An 18,635-nucleotide genomic window follows, 5' to 3' on the forward strand; every position below is an offset into this window, starting at 1 on the left:
ATTGATTATATTTATTATGGACAGCTGATTATGGATTTGTTTAGTATTTTAGTTTTATATATATATATATATAGTTTAAATTTAAATATTTTTTGTCTTTTCATGCATGAAATTGGGAGCATTTGGGCATTTTTGCTATATGTATGTCATATTTTGACTATAAAAGCATTTTAATTAGTTTTCTATATATTGAGCTTCTAAACCATTTATCAATGTTATGATATGCATGTTTGAAATCTCTCTCTATATATACTAAAATCCCCTATTTTTCGTCCCCTAAAACGTCCCCATCCCCAAAACTCCATGGAGCGTAGCATGTAATTTATTTATTAAGTCAAATCTTCCTTTTCCTTCCTTCAATGCCAACTTTGAGTCCAGCCTTTCTATATATATCCTTCAATTAGTAATGCAATGTTGTGTCTTTTCCATGGTCACAACACCCTCCAGAATAGCGTCTCTTGCAAATGACCATCAACCCTTAAGAAATCGCTACTAATTTAATTTATAGAAATTCTTCAATTAATGATTAATAATCAAGTGTTTAATTGATGCTCTTAAAATACAGATTGTTGCATCCATGCTAACATAGATTGTTGGCCTTTGATCTCATCCACGGTGTGTAGCATCCCTTGAGAATGATCTACATCCAGTACTAATCGCTGCTAATATCACTAATAATTGCCACTGTCTTACTCTTAAAAGACCAGATTGTTGTTTATGTTTTGGTAAAATACTAAAATAATTAATAACTTAAATACATGATCAAACGATCATTTATAGGAGGTAGAAAGACAATGTTCCTATAAAGAAAACAATCATAAATTAGGAAGTATCTAATATTTACATAAGTTACAATATCGACCATAAATAAGAAATAATAAAGATATTATAATCATAGTATTCTAATACCCTCCCTTAATGGTCAATCTATCAACTACACCAAGTTGTCCCCTCAATTTTACGAACTTGCCTCAGCTTAGAATCTTGGTGAGAATAAATATTGTCTGATCTGCACTCGGAATAATCAGCAACTGAACTGTTCCATCTTCAACCAGTTTTAAAATATAATGACAATAAAGGTCAACATGTTTGGTTCTCTCGTGGAGGACCGGATTACTAGTCAGTTTGAGTACTCCTTGATTGTCACGGTAAAGGGGAGTAAGATCTGCTTGAGACATTTACATGTATGAAAGCATCCTCAGAAGCAAAACTACCTCGCAAGCTACCTTAAATGTTCCTCAAAACTCAGCTTCTATCGAGGAAAAAGTCACCACCTCCTACTTCTTGCTAGTCCATGTGACTGTTAGTCCAGGTGACTGCAAGAAAGCCTAGCTGAAAACATAACTAGATGTTGATTTCTTGCCATCAATGGAACCTACCCAACCTTAGTCTATAAAACCAATAAGTCTAGAATCATGACTCCTAGTATATAGAAGACCAAAATCAGAAGTGCCTTTACATAACGCAGCACACACTTTATGGCAACCCCAAGGATTGACATGATGCGTGAATGCCCACTACAAAACTAAGATCAGCCCTAGTAGTAGTAAGATAGATGAGACTGCCCACCAATTGTTTGAATGCTTAGTCATTCACCACATGTGAATCTAATTTGGTTGTCAACCTCATCCCTTTCTCCATAGGTGTGGATGCATGTTTGTAGTCTTACATCTGAAAATTGTCCAGTAAACTTTGGGCATACTTAGACGGAGATAAGAAGATGCTACCTTCAATCTGCCAAACTTCAACACCTAAATAATAGTGCAGAAGTCTCAAGTCTATCTTGTTATAGGATTGACACAAACTCTAGTTAATCAGATTGATCAAAAGTGTTGAACTACCAGAGTCCTGATCAGGTCATCACCATAGACAACAAGAAGAGGAATATCATCAGTAGTGCCTTTGACCTACAAATTAGAAACAGATGGACTCCTCTGAAAGCCGTTATCTGGAAGATACCTGTCAATTTTGATGTATCAAGCTCAAGGAACCTGTTTCAAACCATAGAATATTTTCACTAGTCTACACACTTGATGTTCTTTTCCAACGAAAGTGAAACTAGGAGGTTGCATGATGTAGACTTCTTCCTAACCCACCATTAAGGAAGGCACTCTTAACATCAATTTGATGGATTGTCCAACCAAACTAAGTTGCTAAGGCAAGGTTGAGCCATATAGTACTCATTTTGGTTGTAGAAGCAAAGGTCCCCTAATAGTCAACGCCTTCTTTTTGTGAGAATCCCCTAGCAACAAGCCGAGTTTTGTACTTGTCAAGGGTTTTGTCAGCTTTGTATTTGACTTTACAGACCCATTTGCAGTTAATGGGCTTCTTCCCTAGAAGAAGATCAAAAAGAACTCACGTGTTATTCTTCAAAAGACTATAATGTTCACTTTCTATAGCCTTCTCCTATTCATGAATCCCTTTCCTTTAGCCTCAATATATGTTTGAGGTATGAATAGACAAAGTTGAATGCATTTTGCTACTTGTCTTTGCTTCTAAAATATCTACCCTCGATGAATTCACCAAGACATATCACTGATGAATAAACCCACCATTAGGCCAAAGAGTAGAAGAGCCAACATCAAATGCACGAGGATTAGCTAGAACAATATCTAGAACAAATTCAATAGGAAGAGCATCATCTTAAGGAAATTCAAGCATTCTATCATCAATGTCAAATTTTGCATTATCTCTCCCATCAAGTAAACCAAAATAAAGATGGACACCCAAATCAATAGCCTTCAAAGACTAATCTTCAAAGTTTTGTAAAGTCAATGAAAGCCAAAAGGGTCCTCGTTCTTCATCAAAGACAAAATCACGACTAAAGATAAGATGATCAATGTCTACATCAATTAGTTGGTAAGCCTTATGGTTGTCATTGTACACTATGAAAATAATTTTTTTACTCTTGGAATTTGACTTGGAGCATTGGACATCTAGAATCCAAGATTCCAAACATATGCTAAAGAGCCAAAGACTTTCAGATGACATCCTAGGCTTGCGACTACTCCAGGCTTCTTTAGCAGTCTTTCCCTTAATAGTCTGTGTGGGAGATTCATAAAGGAGATAAACTGCAATGGATACTACTTCTGCCCAATATTTCTTAGGAACACTCTTGTGTTCCATCATTGACCTAGTCAATTGTATAATAGTGCAGTTTTGACATTCAACAATGTCATGTAAGGTGTGGTTAACTGGTTTTTTATGCCATGTGTATCATGGAGATTAGAGAGCGTAGTACAATAAAGCTCCCCCCATTATCTGACCTAAGAGTGACAATAGGATAGACAAACTCTTTTTCTACTAAGGTCTTCAATGTCTACAATACAGTAAACATGTCTAATTTATGTCTCCCACATTTTGCAACTCAAATCATCAACAAAAAGCAAGAAATACCTAGAACCAATAATAGAAGAAGTATTTACTAGACCACATACATCAACATCATTCAACTACAATACCTTTGAGGCTCGCAATGAGTCCCCAGTGTTAAATGGTGCCCTGTGTTGCTTCCCATCCTGACAAGCTCCACAAACTCGATGATGATGGGTCTAAATCCCAAGTAAGCCAAGAGCTAGATCCTCTCGAACAAGACAATAATAATTCAGGTGACCATACTGTTGATGCCAAACTGCTAGTGGAAGATGATTTAGTTGCGAAGGCATGCTCAGGAGAATCACCTGAATCTACAAGTGTATATAGACTATGATCCTTGATGTCAACAACCACAGTAGTGTGAGACGCATGACCAACAATCAAACACTTGTGCAAAATGAAGACCACATCAAGTTGAGGAGATTGTCACATAATCTAGCTCACAAAGAGAAGATTCAATTCCATACCAAGAATTTCATATACATTAAGGAATCTAAAATTCCTCCCACCAAATTGTATCTACACATTGCGTTTGTCAATAACAATACACTCTCCTCCTCCTCCAAAAATGATTGAATCGGTGAAAGGTGAGAAGTATGAGAACCAATCACACGAATGACTCAAATGTTGAGAAGCATCAGAGTTTATGTACCAAGAAGAAGATTGTACATGACTTGTAGGACTTTTCGCCACAAAACATAAAATGAGTGCTATGCAACATTGGACTAAGACTGAGACCCTCCTCCCTTCTTCAATTGTTCAAAAGCAATCGACTTCCAACAATCCTTTATCATATGAGCAAATTTGTGACAATAGTTACATTGAATTTTCTTCTTCATTAAACAACCATATGACTAACTAGAGCCTTTCGGCTAAGCTGATTAAGATTTGCATTTATCCTTGTGAAAGGATTTGCATGTAAAAACTTGTTCTAAGAAAGATAAAATGGCACTTCTACCAAACTATTGTCTCAAATGGTCCTACTAGAGAGGTTTGGTGCATAAGTCTGGAAACTTTAAGTTAACATTTAAAGCAAAATTGTTAAGTATTATGATAAAGTGCTCAATGGATTTAGGTAGAATCTTAAGGATTATGACCATCATATCCTCTTCCTCCATTTTTTGACCAATGGCCTCAAGCTTATCTTGAATATCCTTAATCTTTGTTAGATGCTCTTGTAAGGACATGTGTTGGCAATTTGGCTAGGTAAGACAGTATAAGGTTGTCATTTATGGCAACATATACTCAGTATAAAGTGAGCAAAGTATGGAGATACAATTTTGGCAGTTAGAAAATTGTCTAAGTATCACAGAGATTATCTGGCAGTACAATTAGAGATTTGCTTGGCGCAATTCACAGAGGTAATATTGGCAAATGCGCACTTAGGTGTAGTAAGAACAGAGTATGAGGATACTGCAACTAAGACCGCAAGGCAGTACGAACAGTGTTATTGTAGTTTTTCCAGTTGCAGTAATGAGTCGACTGAACAAGATAAAGACAAGGAATCGAGTATTTTATGTTAAGGAATTGTTTTGTTTACCAAAACAATAACTTGACTAATTAGGGACGAGATCCTAGATGTTAACCCTAAGTGGACAAGATATAGTTTTACATTTTGGCAAACGTGTAAAGGTATGAAGGCCGACAATGTAGGTTATTATGAAATATCAAGGTATAAAGGAAAGTTTTTGAAATGCGAAGTGATGTGCAAGTGTGAAAAGTATGAATGTGATGTGATTATTTTATGACTTGAATTTTGATGATAAAGCAATAAAGGCAAAGTATGCGAAGTTGATACAATGAGCTACAAAAGTTATATTAGATATTGAAGATATCAACAATTGTAAAGAGGTTTTTGTAGCTACTCTTTTGTATACTTAATATCAGTGTACATTGCATGTTTAGGCAATGGGCTCATCTTGCATATACATTTTGTAAATTGTATTAATAACTCCTAACAGGGTTGAGGCTTCTAACAAGGACCGAGACACTATACGGATGTAATAGACTCCTAACATGCTCAATATCTTTCACAAGATACTTTTGATTAGTGGATCATTTTGTGGGTACCATTCCCACCGAGGTTTTCCCTTGGCCAAGGTTTCCCTAGTTAAAAAAATATGGTTGTGTTGCATTACTTTATGGTTGTGTTTACTATTCAACTTAATCAATCTATTTATTCATGCAAGTTGTAAGATTGTTGATGATATCCATAATTGGGCAAAATTTTGTGAAATACTAATTCACACCCCCCCCTCTCAGTATTTCCTATTTCTAACAATATGCTCATCCATCATGATAGAAAATAGTTGGTTCTTCAGGAAGAAAACATAGCTCTTATTTGATGTGTCATGGATATCCTTCAAAATAGTTCATTTCTCTACAGTTGCCTTGCCAGATGGCACTTGTGGCAATTGAACATCAATAACTGAAAACTTGATAAGTATTACCACTTCTTGGTTGTGTTGATCAAGCTTATCTTGATCTTGTCCAGCTTCGATGAGACAAGACTATTAGTATTTACCCAAAATGAGCTCATCAAGGTGAAGGTACTCAAATATAATCATCATCCACTGCTTCCATGTGTTGTAATTTTTATCGCTGAATTGTCGATTGCCTTATAACATTATGTTGGTCAAAGACGTAATTGTAAGGTTTTCACACCATTGCAAATGGGGACCCCCTCTTTTTGCTTGGCAATAAGGTGGTTATCCTAGGTGGTTTGAGTTCAGTGGCAATCTTCAAGTCTCCAAGTCTTAGGGATGAGTTTAAGCAACTTTAGATCACTAGGCAGTCAACTTTGTCAAGGATATGAGTGAGAGATGAGCCAAAGTAGTCAAGGAGGTGGAATTGAAGTCGAGAGATTTGTGATGAAATGAATTAGAATCCTTTGAAAATCCTTGTTCCAATATCAAATTTATCTTAGAAAGTCAAGAAAACTTGTGGGAGATAACATTGATGGAGGCTTGTTGATTCTTGGAAGTTGGTTGAGGCTGAATTTTTTTTAAATCTCCATTATAACTCCTATAAATCTGAAATCAATCTCAACACCCCAACAGCTTTTATATAAAATATAACTTAAAGTAATGTAACTTAAATGTTATATTTTATGTAAATCCTTCACCCTCCAAGCATGAAAAATGAGTTAACACTTGTTTTTCTAATAAAAAACAAGCTTGGGCTCCATGATAAATGCTTGCACAATTGCTCAAAAAAGGTCCACAATCACTCAAAAATGATGCACAAATGCCCAAATTCAATGCACAAACAAAAGAAAAACACGTCCAATGTTTAATGTAAAGGCCCAGTGTGATGCAAAATCCAAGTTGGCCATGAGGTGAAAAATGAAGTGAGTTGTCCCTTCAATTAATTTATCAACAGCCACAAAGGAAGTAAATTATTTTTGAAATCAAATGTTTGGGCAAAATGCATCAGGCCGGCCCCTTCTCCAATAGACATGTCTTTTTGAGTTTAAACACCTATATATGAACCGTAAGTGTCCTCATTTCAAAACACAAGTGTAATTCAAATAATAATTACAGCAGGGCAGATCATTACAGTGCGAAAATCAGAGGGGAAAAGATCAGAACACCTAACTGTGGAAAAATCAGAATTCTACCAACATGTTGAAATTCATGAGGTTAAAAATCTGAATTTCAAAATCAAGAGTTGGAAATTGTTTTGCCAATGCAACCTCAAAATGAAGTTCAAATAATGAGATCTTCAATTATCAGAATATCTTGGATTTGTTTTGCATTTGCCATTTTTATAAACTTAGCATGGGAGTTTTCATGTTTTGTAAGGGAACGAAGAGGACAATGTTCAAGGACAAGAAAATGTAAAAGTACAAGCATTAAGATTTCAACAATGCAAGTACAAATGGATGACAAACAATAGGTTGTGAAAAGATGGGCAATTCAGATAATGTTCAAAGATGGGTGTTTCATGATTCTAACACCAATGGCATGAAAGCATCTGCAATACAAGTTTCAAAAATTGGCCTTCCATCTTCTATTGAACCTACTGCCCATTTTGAAAGAGCATTCGCGCCTCTATTTGCTTCTCTAAAAACATGACAGATTTGAAATTCCTCGAATCCATTTAACTCTTCCATGATAGACACTAACAAATTTCCTAAGTGCCATGCATAAATTGAATTATTACTCACGGCCTACACAACCACCATCAAATCACCTTCTAAAAAAAAAATTTCCCTCCACATCTTTTTACACATTTTAATGTTAACAATGCTACTTGGAACTCTGCATCATTATCTATCCCATCTTGTAACCTTAACGCTCCATATGCCACAATCTCCCCTAAATAGTCCTTAATAATGCATCCTGCTCCTGATTTCCTCGGGTTTCCTTTAGAAGCCCCATCAAAATTTACTTTTAACCAGCCTTCTTCAGGAGCTACCCAACTCCCTTCTTCCCTTTTATTGGTTTTAGAATTTGATTTTCCTTTAGCTCCTACCTTTCCTATTTTAATCCCTGGCCACATTTTCTAAATTGCCCTGTCATAGTTCGTAAACACACATTTTGATATATTTTTCCTAAAGACTGCAGCATTCATCACTTCTTCAATAGAATGATCAATCCATTTTAGAAGTTGATCAATTGTCTCTGATCTTTCTTGAAAAATACTCCTATTCCTTTCCTTCCAGACCTCCCATATAACAATTGAGGGACTTACTTTCCAAATGCATTCAAATAAGTTTCTTCTTCCTACTCTCGGCCATGAAATAAAGAAAGCCTTAAGAGAGGGGCTCCATGGTCAGACCAACCCAATTTTCCTTGAAGGCAACCCAACACTTTGCTGCAATGTCACAATTTAATAATAAATGATCAGCACTCTCCTCTTCTTTTCCACACACAACACATTTTGTAGGGCCCTAGAAACCAAATCTTCTTCTTCTATCCCCTATTAGGATTTTGCCTTGTATTGCTAGCCATGTGAAGGTTCAAGCCGTTGGGAGAATTTCTTTATCCAACACAAATCCCCGGCTTCAAAGCATTCTTCCTCCTTAGTGTCTAAGATTTCATATCCAAGCTTGATTGAAAACTTCCCCAAGGCTGCTGCACACCAGCTGATCCTATCTTCCTTATTAATTATGCAAACCTTTCTTCTCTTGAAGATTTCCGTTAGGGATTGTTGCTGTCCTTCAGATAGGCCCTCCACTCTCCAATTTTTCCACATTCATTTTTTCCCAAATACCCCTTCAATTTCCTTCATATAATTTCTCACATTCCTGCCCCGCAAATTACATAATATCTGTTTCATATCTCTATCCCCTATTTCCTCATCTAAAGATTTGTTTCCATTCCATGAGTCCTCCCAAAATTTTGCCCTATTACCATTACCTATGACCCATGAAATATGGTTTGTAATGATATGCCTGCATGAAAGAATAAAGTTCCATATTGCAAAACCTCTAATCGGATTTTGAATAGTTAAAATCCTTATATTCTCATTAGAATCCAAATATTTGGCTTTAAGAATCCTAATCCACATTTGCTCTGCATCATTTTCCATCTACCACACCAACTTAGCCCCCAAAGTTGTATTCATTGTGTTCCAGTCTCTAATTCCTACACCTCCAAACTTCTTGGCTCTGCAAATTTTTTCTCATTTTAGTAATGGCCATTTTTTCTCCTCTCCTGCCCCACTACAAAAGAATTTCCTCAGCTGCCTTTCCACTAAGTTAAGCACCTTCTTTGGGATTTTAAAACACATAATTGAGAAAATAGGCACCATTGAAACCACACATTTTAGCATCAAGATCCTTCCTGCAAAAGTCAACCACTTACCTTTCCATCCTTCCATCGTCCTCAGACATTTTTCTGCCAATCCCTTCCAAACTTCACTTTTATTTTACCCTTGAAATAAAGAAATGCCCAAATACTTGCTCGGAAGATTTCCCTGCTTTATATTCAGAATCCTTCCAATAGCTCTTCTCCTATAAAGAGGGGTGTTAAAAAAGAAAATTTCAGACTTTGCCTAGTTTATCTTTTGTCTTAAAACTTTCCCATAGATTTCCAAAGTTTTTTTCATCACTCTAGCTTCCTGCTCCGAAGCTTCACCCGTAAGAAAAGTGTCATCCACAAACTGCAAATGTGAAGTCGGGTCCACTTGCCTTGCCACCTTTACCCCTTTCCATAGACCTTTAACCCTTTTTTCTTTAATCAGCCTCCCTAACATTTCAGCCAAATTATAAATAGGAAAGGAGATAATGGGTCACCTTGCCTAATCCCTTTTTCTAACTCAAAAAAACCTTGGGGACTGCCATTAACCAGCACTAAGAACCTTACAGAGGTTAAACAAAAAAAATTCAGAACTTTGAACAAAAAAACTCTATTTACCTCGCCATAAGCTCGTTTAATATCCAACTTTACCATCATTTTGTTGAGTTTGTTTGTTCTAATCGAGTAGATCATTTCATGGGCAATAATCACCCCTTCAAAAATAGATCTTCCTAGAGCAAATCCACTTTGTTCCTCCGATATTACATCATTCAATACCCCTTTAAGCCTATTGGCAACTACCTTTGAGATGATTTTATACATAGTATTACATAGACAGATTGGTCTAAAATCATCAAAAGATTTACATTCAGCCCTTTTTGGAACTAATGCAATAAAAGTATTATTCAAATCTTTTAGAATAAATCCCCCCCTTCTAGATTGCTCCACCATCCCCCAAATTTCCTCTTCTATACGCTCCCAAATGAGTCTTAAAAAACTACCTATAAAGCCATCAAGCCCTAGACTCTTGTCTTTTCCCAAACCCCATAAAGCATTTTTCATTTCTTCTTTGGAGACTTTAGCATTTAACCTTGCATTTTGCTCATCTATAATACATCTTTGAATGCACTCCAAAACTTGCTCATCCAAACCCTCCACCTCTTCCTCAGCTCTTCCTCTATCTTTGAAAAAATCTACTGCCACTTTCTTTATCAATTTTGGATCACTAATCAACTCACCCTCTCCATTCTTGATTGAATAAATTTTATTGTGGGCTCTTCTTATTTTAACTGAATTATGAAAGAACTTTGCGTTCTTATCCCCTTCTTTCAACCACATTTCTCTTGATTTCTACCTCCAGAACACTTCTCTTAACAGGGTTTCATCATACTCTTTTTTTAGCCTCTTTTCTTCTTTGAAATCATCCTCATTCATCCCCTCCTGAATTATTCTTTCATTTAAAGTTTTCAGTGCTGCTTCCAGTTCCCCTTTTCTTTTAAATATGTTTTGAAAAGATTCTCTATTCCACACCTTCAGTTTTCCCTTTATATACTGAAGCTTCTTAAAAAAATTTAAAGGTCTTGTTTCCTTCCCACTCAAGTGCCACCTTCCACCATTTTTCTACCATCTCCTTAAATCCATCCACCCTCAACCACATAGCTTCAAATTTGAAAGGGCATCGGTTAGGAGTAAGTTCTTCCTGTATTCTTAGACTAATAGGGAAGTGATCTGATTTATGAATAGGCAAAATTTCAGCGTCCACAGACCAATCAACTCTTGCCCAATCTCACCCTAAAAGGAACCTATCCAATTTTTCAGCAATATTTACAAACCCTTGCCTCCTATTGTTCCATGTAAAATCCCCTTGTTTAAAGGGAATATTGATAAGGCCATTTTCCATAACAAAGGTCAAGAAGTCCTCCTATGTAGTAGATCTCCATCCTTTACCTCTTTTTTTTTTTCTTCTGGGTATATTATAGCATTGAAATCACCCCCTAAAATAGTCATTTCATCTTGTAAGATTTCCAACATCTCTGTTAGTGTTCTCCAGAGTTTTCTTTTCTCTCTACTCTGAATTGGGCCATAAACATTAAGAACATTGAATTCATATCCTAATTGTTTTGAAGAAACTTTTAACCACTACCAATTCCTGCCCATCTGCATTATTGTTCCATTCACTGTTTCTTGATTCCATAAAACACACATTCCTCCTGAGGCTCCCTCTGCAACCACCTACTCACTTTCCCATCTAAACAACTTTCTCCTCATCCCCTCCAAATCATCCAGCTTTATCTTTGTTTCTTGCATTAACACTACATCCGATTTTGCTTGATCCAGACCTCTCCTAATCAAGCGCATTTTGTCAAGGGCATTGCAGCCCTGACATTCCATGATAGGATCTTCATCCCTTCCGGAAGGGGTTCTTTCCCCTTCCCGTTTTCAGTTTACTTTGACCTCTGGTGCTTTCTGCTATTTGGATCAATGCATTGATGGTTCTTCCCCTTTTTTGGCTCTCCCCAATATTTACTTTATGTCTTTTAGATTTCTCTATAGTTCGTTTTTCTTTAAGGATCATATTTTCCTCCATCCCAAAGAAGTCTTCTTCACCATCTACATCCCTTTCCTCTTCCTCCTCATTTAGACTTCCCTCTGAACTTGATTCCCCTAATCTTCCTTTCAAGTTTCTTATTGGAGAGATTTCAATATCATGAAAACACTCTCCAGTCCCCCCCTCCATTTCTCCATCCTGCCCAGTCATATACCCCTCATTTTCCTCCCACTCCTTTAGTGATTCTTCTGGCCTTTTTGACAACATTACTATCTGGCAACCTTCCTCCTAGGGTATTTGAGTTCCCTCTACTTCCCTACTATCCCTTATTTCATTTCCTTCTAAAGTTATATATTCCACCCTTTCCTCACTACCTTGCCTTGGCCTTAGTTCCATCCTTATTTCAACAGTCTCACTCACCAACTTCCTCTGCAAATCTTCACTACTAGTTTTTTCACTTTGTGGTGTTTTTTTGGAGCCTTCGCAACTTTCCACATCTAAAACTTTTTCCAAACCCACTTCCAAAATCTCACATACCCCAAACCCTCGTTCCTAATAGTTATTTGCTCTTGTTTTCAGCATCATAACATTCTTCACTTCTGCATTATCCCTTTTCATTAGATTTTCACTCTCATCCTTCTCGATTTCTTTTATCCTGTCTATCTCTATAACCCTCTGGAGTAGCCTTTCCTCTTCTTTTTCCTTATGACGTCCTTCTTGTTTACAACTTTCTGAGTCATGTTCCTCACAAAGGCAAAACTCACATACCTTCAACCCTTCCTCTAGAGACACTGGTTGTCTCCAAACTACTCCATCAATAAAGATCTCAATCCGTTCTAGGATTAGATGGCAATCATTCCACATTATACATATTCCTAGGAACATTTGCAAAGTTTCTCTATCCACCATTTCCACTGTCTTAATAAATGTTCCTAGCTTGTTTCCAATCACTTTATAACATTGTTCCTGCTAGTATTCCTGGGGCAAATTTCTCAATCCTATCTATAGAGGGAGTTCCTGTATTACCTCCTTTGTTGGATCAAAATTCATGGTCCATTTCTTCATATAAAACCCATATTCATCCATAAAATAAGGGCCACTGTTCAAGATCCAGTCCCTATCTTGTGCTATATCCACTGTCACCATAAAAAAACCATTTTCCAGTGTTTTAAAGTCTTTCACTACACCCCATTTCTCATCATACCATGTTTTAATCTTCCCTATTGTTGGCTTTAGACCTCCCCACTTTAGAAATAATGCATTTTTTCCCAAAAAGTCACTCCTCTCCTTTATCAAACTACTATCTAGCACTACTTTCTCCACTATGCATCGAGTCCACTGCTGATCCTCAATCATTTGCTTCTCCTAGTTTTCCACTCCCTGTGGTTTTCTCATTTTTTTGATATATTTTCAAAAACCACTTTCCAGCCCAGATTCACTGATGTGAATCTTTGCATCGGATGTCTTCTCCAGCCATTTTCATTCTGCCTCTCTCCTCCATTTTGCCATTTTTCCCCATTGTTTTGTCCTACTTTTCTCCAATGAGAACTTTCTTGGAAGTTTCGGTTCCCATTTTTCCATCTTCCATTCCTATTTCCCTAGTACAACCTTCCTTCGTGTCTTCTAAAAGGCTCCAAGCCCTTTCCAAATCTCCCATACCTCTCACTATTCCTGCTATTCTCTGTAAACCCTCTCTGAGCACCAGATCTCCAGCACTCCACCATTTTTTGGAGCCTTCATAGGGTATTTGAATGAGTATTGACAATGTGAAAATCATTCTCACATCCTTAGAAGATAGCACCCTCCTATTCCTGGGTGACACAATGAAGTAAGGACTGGTTAGAGGCTCAACACATCATCAACATAGTCTTACATTCTTAGAGTTAGATAGAATTCCTAAACCTTTTCTACTTGCAATATGTGTGGTTGGACGTATTTGAAGCAATTGATGTCCATTGAGATTAACAATGTAAGTCCCTTTGTGATAACCAACATATCACATCATTACAACTGAGTAAAAACCCACAAGAAGAAGGAACCTTGGGATTGCCTCATTTAATCACCCAGTTCATGTACATTGTTTAGCATATGGGCTTCCTTATTTAAAAGTGGCTTTGATATTTGGTGTTTCGTCCTCAAATACTAAGCATTTGATCATGTTGTAGTGGTGCATTTTCCAAGGCACTTGAAAATAAGAAATTCTAAAGAGACAAAGATTTGATTTGAAAGCCAAAGGCACATATCCAACTGCATAAATAGAGGCAAATTTGGGTACAAAGTTCAAAAAATATTTAGGCTAGCACAAAACTCAATGTACAAATTTTTCAAAGACTAGCAAAGACCAAAAAATTTGAAAAAAACCCACAAATGTAGATTAAATTATAATCAAACAAAAATGCAAAGGCTTTTTTTGCAAACCCTAGACAACTAGAAAAAGAAGCCTACAAAAAGTGGTCAAATAGCAAAAACAATTATAATATCACAAGGTTGAAGAACCCTCGATGAGTCCAAAAAAAACTTGGAAAAATTCTCTCCAATCATGAGTTATTGTGGAAATCAGAAGCCAAAAAAAATTGCATATTTCGAGCCAAACAAACAACTCGTCACAGTCTTCGGCATCAAAAAATCCGATGTACAATTGCGTTTGCAAATAAATTGGGTACAAATGTGCGGTGGGAGCTGATGAGGTGATCCCTTTGTGACAAAGAAACAATCCATAACCAAAAGAAAAGAGTGTTTTCTTATAGATATGGCCTTTGAGAAGAGGGAGAAACGACTAGAAAACCCAACAATGGGATAAAAAAGATCTTCAAAAATGATTTGCACCCAACATAATTTGCCCACAAATAGCAAAAACGTGACCAAACAAAATTTTCAAATGTACAAGAACGTCTAAATAAAATCATTTTTCAAAAACCTAGAGAAGATTTTTGAAAAAATTTAAGACTAACTTCAAAAAGAAATTATGAAGTTTTCGAAAAAATCTAACATTCCTCTAACACCGTATTTTGATATAAAAATATTGAATGAATGATCAATCAATCATTTATAGGAATTACAATGACAATGCTTCTATAAATAAAGTATCTAATTTTAAGATAAGCTACATTATTGACCAGAAATAATAAAGAGATTATTCTAATAGCTTAAGGCAAATCGTATTTACTGTTTATGGGAGGGCATTACACTTCTGCTTAGATGCCACGATTTAAAAAATTGTCTTCCATTAAGTTCAGCCAAAACTTACACCTGGCCACTTGGGAAAACCAAAGCCAGAATCGACCAACTTAACAATTGACATTTGCATATTTTAGAATGTAACATGTCTATTGGGAATTTGAAAACAGTTCTCCTTATGACAGCCTCGATGATATATCACACTCATCTCATTTGGTGTGATTGAATAAACTTAAGATAGAATAACTAATATAGCAGTTTTTTATTAACCAACCTGGACACTAAGATGTGCCAAAATCATTTGTCAGATAAAATTTGGGTCCCAAAACCACTATTTGTGATTGAGATAAATAAATGGCAATTTGACAGAATCAACTGAGAAGTCAAACTAAAGCCTATTTTAACATTTCATAAAGCCAAATTAGAATACTATGTCTGGACTTATGATTACTATAAATAGTATGGTAAATCCAATCTGGTTATTCTCGAAAGTTTCAAACACATTGAGATACAAACAAAAGAGATAGTGTGTTACCAAATCAGACTTATTCTCCTTCTCTAAATCTTGTGCAATCATTTTGACTGTCACCAGCAAGTTCCGTACATCCTAAGAAAATAAAAACTTATGTAAAGGGATAATGCTTGAACTAAAAAACATTCGCATGCATATTGGCCAAACAATTACAGTGAAAATTACTTGAAAGCATACCGGGTAAATACAGCATAATAAAAACCTGTTTGATACATTCTGCAGTCAAGTTTTAGCTTTAAATCCACATCACTTACAGCTATCAGCGACTGATTTGATGTCTCCAAGTTGGAGACAGTAACACCAATTCTATCTGCTGTAGACATTGTCATTTGCAGATGCTCAGATTTTCAAAAGCAAACTTAACATCACCTCATCCCCTGAAAACAAATAGAAGACAAGAAGTTAGGGATATAGCACTCCACATGTATTTTGAATTGCAATCATGGTGAATAGAATTTCCAAAAGTGAATTATATTAATAACCGATGCTTATATTTGTAGAGAAAATCACCTAAACACGCCTTAATCTACAGAATTTCAAAGTATAACCTGATAAGTTGCTAATGCTAAGGGAATGAGAAAACATAACATCATAATATTATAAAAAGGTTGAATGAAAAATAAGATGTACATATACGAGTGAAGAAAAATACAGCAAGAAGACACAATAAAGAGGTTATTTAAATCAAACGAGCAATAATATTCAATCAAAACTGTGGAGAAGATTCCAAAAAACTCCTGAGAGAGCCGGATACGGTGATTTCGTATTAAACCCTCAATGCAAAATGATCCCTAAACCCTAAAAGCAAAATGATCCCTGATCACAATATAGGAATAGACTACGCCTCAAAGAATGATGCTAATTTCTCGATTCTAAATGATTACGAATCAGTCATGATTCAAAAATTACGAAGATTTAGTTGCTGAAGAATGTTGGGATGTTATTTTCCAGTTACCGAATCTACAAAACTGAGCTAATTCCGAGCTCTAAACGTCCCACAGGAGTCCGGATGTAGTCGAGACGAGGTCGTTTAGAGTCGCCAATTTTTGTTCTTAGATTTTTCCCGCTTTCTGGTCTCTGGAACTGAAAATGAAAAGATGAAAAGACTTCGAAACATTTTATTTCAATCTCCATTCAAGTGCTAAATAATGACGAACTTATTTTATGTAATTAATTGTAGCTTTAATTGTTTATATAAGTATATTTTTAAAATAGTTATTAAATATATTTTTAGATAATGAATAGGTTTTTATATTTTTTCTTATGGAATTAAATTTTTAATTTAAAAATATAAATAATTAAAAACTATAACTAGTTTTCAATGGGATCAATAAATTAGAATTAATATACAATTTTATTTTTATAATTGAAATAGAAATGTGTCGTTTATATACAATAATTCTAATTTTAGTTATAACATTTTTAAATTAAATTTATGACTAATCTAATTATAAATTCTTAATTATGCAATCATTATTTCAGCACAAGTTTGATTGTAGTCTAATGGGAGTCGTCATAATTGTAAGTTTTTTTTAAATTAGTTGTACACTAAATTATTTATTGAAAATTGCTTATAATATACAATTTCAATCTATAAATTTTAATCTTGAATTGTTTAGTTTTACAATTTAAAACAAGTGTCAAGTGTAGTACTTGCCTTCAATTGGTTTAGATTTTGTATATAAATTTATAATAACTTTATTATGTATTATAATAATAAGTATTAAATACATTAATTTGTATAGAATTAAATATTAATAATCATAATCTAATTATAATCCTAAATATGAATTATTATTTAAATCCTGATTTTAAATAAATACATTTCAATTAATTATAAATTTATTTAAATATTATTATAATATTTTTAAATAATTATAATTGTAATAGTAATAGATATTGCTTATAGAGAGCCTATAACACAACGGTAAATTGAATATGTTCCAGTTAAATAAATAAATGCTAATAATTAATAACTAGTAGTTGCACACTTTTGTGCATGCAATGGTACTAATCAGTCTCAAGATAATTAACATTTTCCTTCTCTAATTTTTTTTTATATATTTTTTTATAGTATACTAACTTTTTATTTTAAAAAATTGTCAAAAAAAATTTTGCTAGTGATGATTAGTTGATATGTTTGCCAATTTCAATTATTGTTTGCATTTGTAATATTTTATTTTATAAGACATTCCTTCACCAACAATTGTTCATTATTGCTAAACATTATTAGTTGTACATAAATTTATTAAAATTAAATAAAGAAATATTCATAATATTCTCTACTTTATTAAATATTAACTTTTTATTTTCTTATAGTATTGTGTTAAATATGAAATTTTTAATTATTCATTATTTATTTATTATTTATTTTATTATTAATATTGCTACAATACCTAATTATATTTAATATTATATTTCATTATTTTTATCCATAGTGTTGTGATAAATTATTATTATTATTAAGTTTGAATGACTCAAGCCCCACACCTCCTATATAAGAGGCTCACAATTTATTGTTGTGTTGTAGACTCTTGTCTTTACAATTATGAAATTTAATATTTTAATTTTTAACTTAATCTTTTTTTCTTTTCTTTTTTATTAAAAAAATCTAATATACCTAATTATATTTAAAATTATAAATTTAACCAAATTTATTATCATATAATTATTAAATTTATTTAATATTATAATTTAACTAATATTTTTCTCTTATACAAAGTAACACCAATAGTTTCCATGTGAAAACCCTTGGTCAAAGAGTAAAACCATAGTGGAAATTAGTACGCACAAATCTCACTATTGCAATAATAAGTTTTCCCTGTTAGGAGAAATTACATCTACCTGGTTAAGGGCATACCCAATTAAGAAAGAGTTGTTACAAAGACTTGTTAGGATCTACCTAATTAAGGGATTTCAAGCTCCTTTTGATAGTCACCTTGTTAGAGGATTTGTATTTCAGGCCTATTAAGATACTTCTCACACTATCAGGAGTGACCCAGCTAAGGGATTTTGCTTGTTAATATGTTAGAATGAACAAGTAAAGAGTTATCTAGTGTTTTCACTATATGCATGATAGATATAATGTATCTCTAATCAATACTCTGCACTGAATTGCTTCTAACGCACTTCTAAACCTCTGAACTATCATTGCAAAATCAATAACTGCACCAATATTTACCACACATTTGATCTTGAAAACCCCTAAAATGGTTTACCATTAGTCATCTTAACATGCAATTCAAATTTCATGAGCGAG

The 18,635-nt window shown here is 34.5% G+C and overlaps 1 protein-coding gene across 2 annotated transcripts in view; it reads right to left on the minus strand.

The window, feature by feature from the left end:
* The window catches only part of HPY2 (RING/U-box superfamily protein), a 58,099-nt gene extending 41,608 nt beyond the window's left edge, over positions 1-16,491 (minus strand). The window contains exons 1-3 of one of the 2 annotated variants that reach the window (XM_089808731.1): positions 16,332-16,491; positions 15,631-15,753; positions 15,380-15,451 (exon numbers count right to left, since the gene is read on the minus strand). In XM_089808731.1, the coding sequence (XP_089664857.1) occupies positions 15,380-15,451; positions 15,631-15,705 (147 nt within the window). In that variant the 5' untranslated portion in view covers positions 15,706-15,753; positions 16,332-16,491. Of the gene's footprint in view, positions 1-15,379; positions 15,452-15,630; positions 15,754-16,285 lie in introns of both variants that reach the window. The other variant, XM_089808732.1, reaches the window with a different exon arrangement.
* Positions 16,492-18,635: the final 2,144 nt, after the last annotated feature.

Source organism: Cupressus sempervirens, chromosome 11, assembly GCF_028749045.1.
Source record: "Cupressus sempervirens isolate cs-2001-9-10 chromosome 11, ASM2874904v1, whole genome shotgun sequence".
Classification (NCBI taxonomy): domain Eukaryota; kingdom Viridiplantae; phylum Streptophyta; class Pinopsida; order Cupressales; family Cupressaceae; genus Cupressus; species Cupressus sempervirens.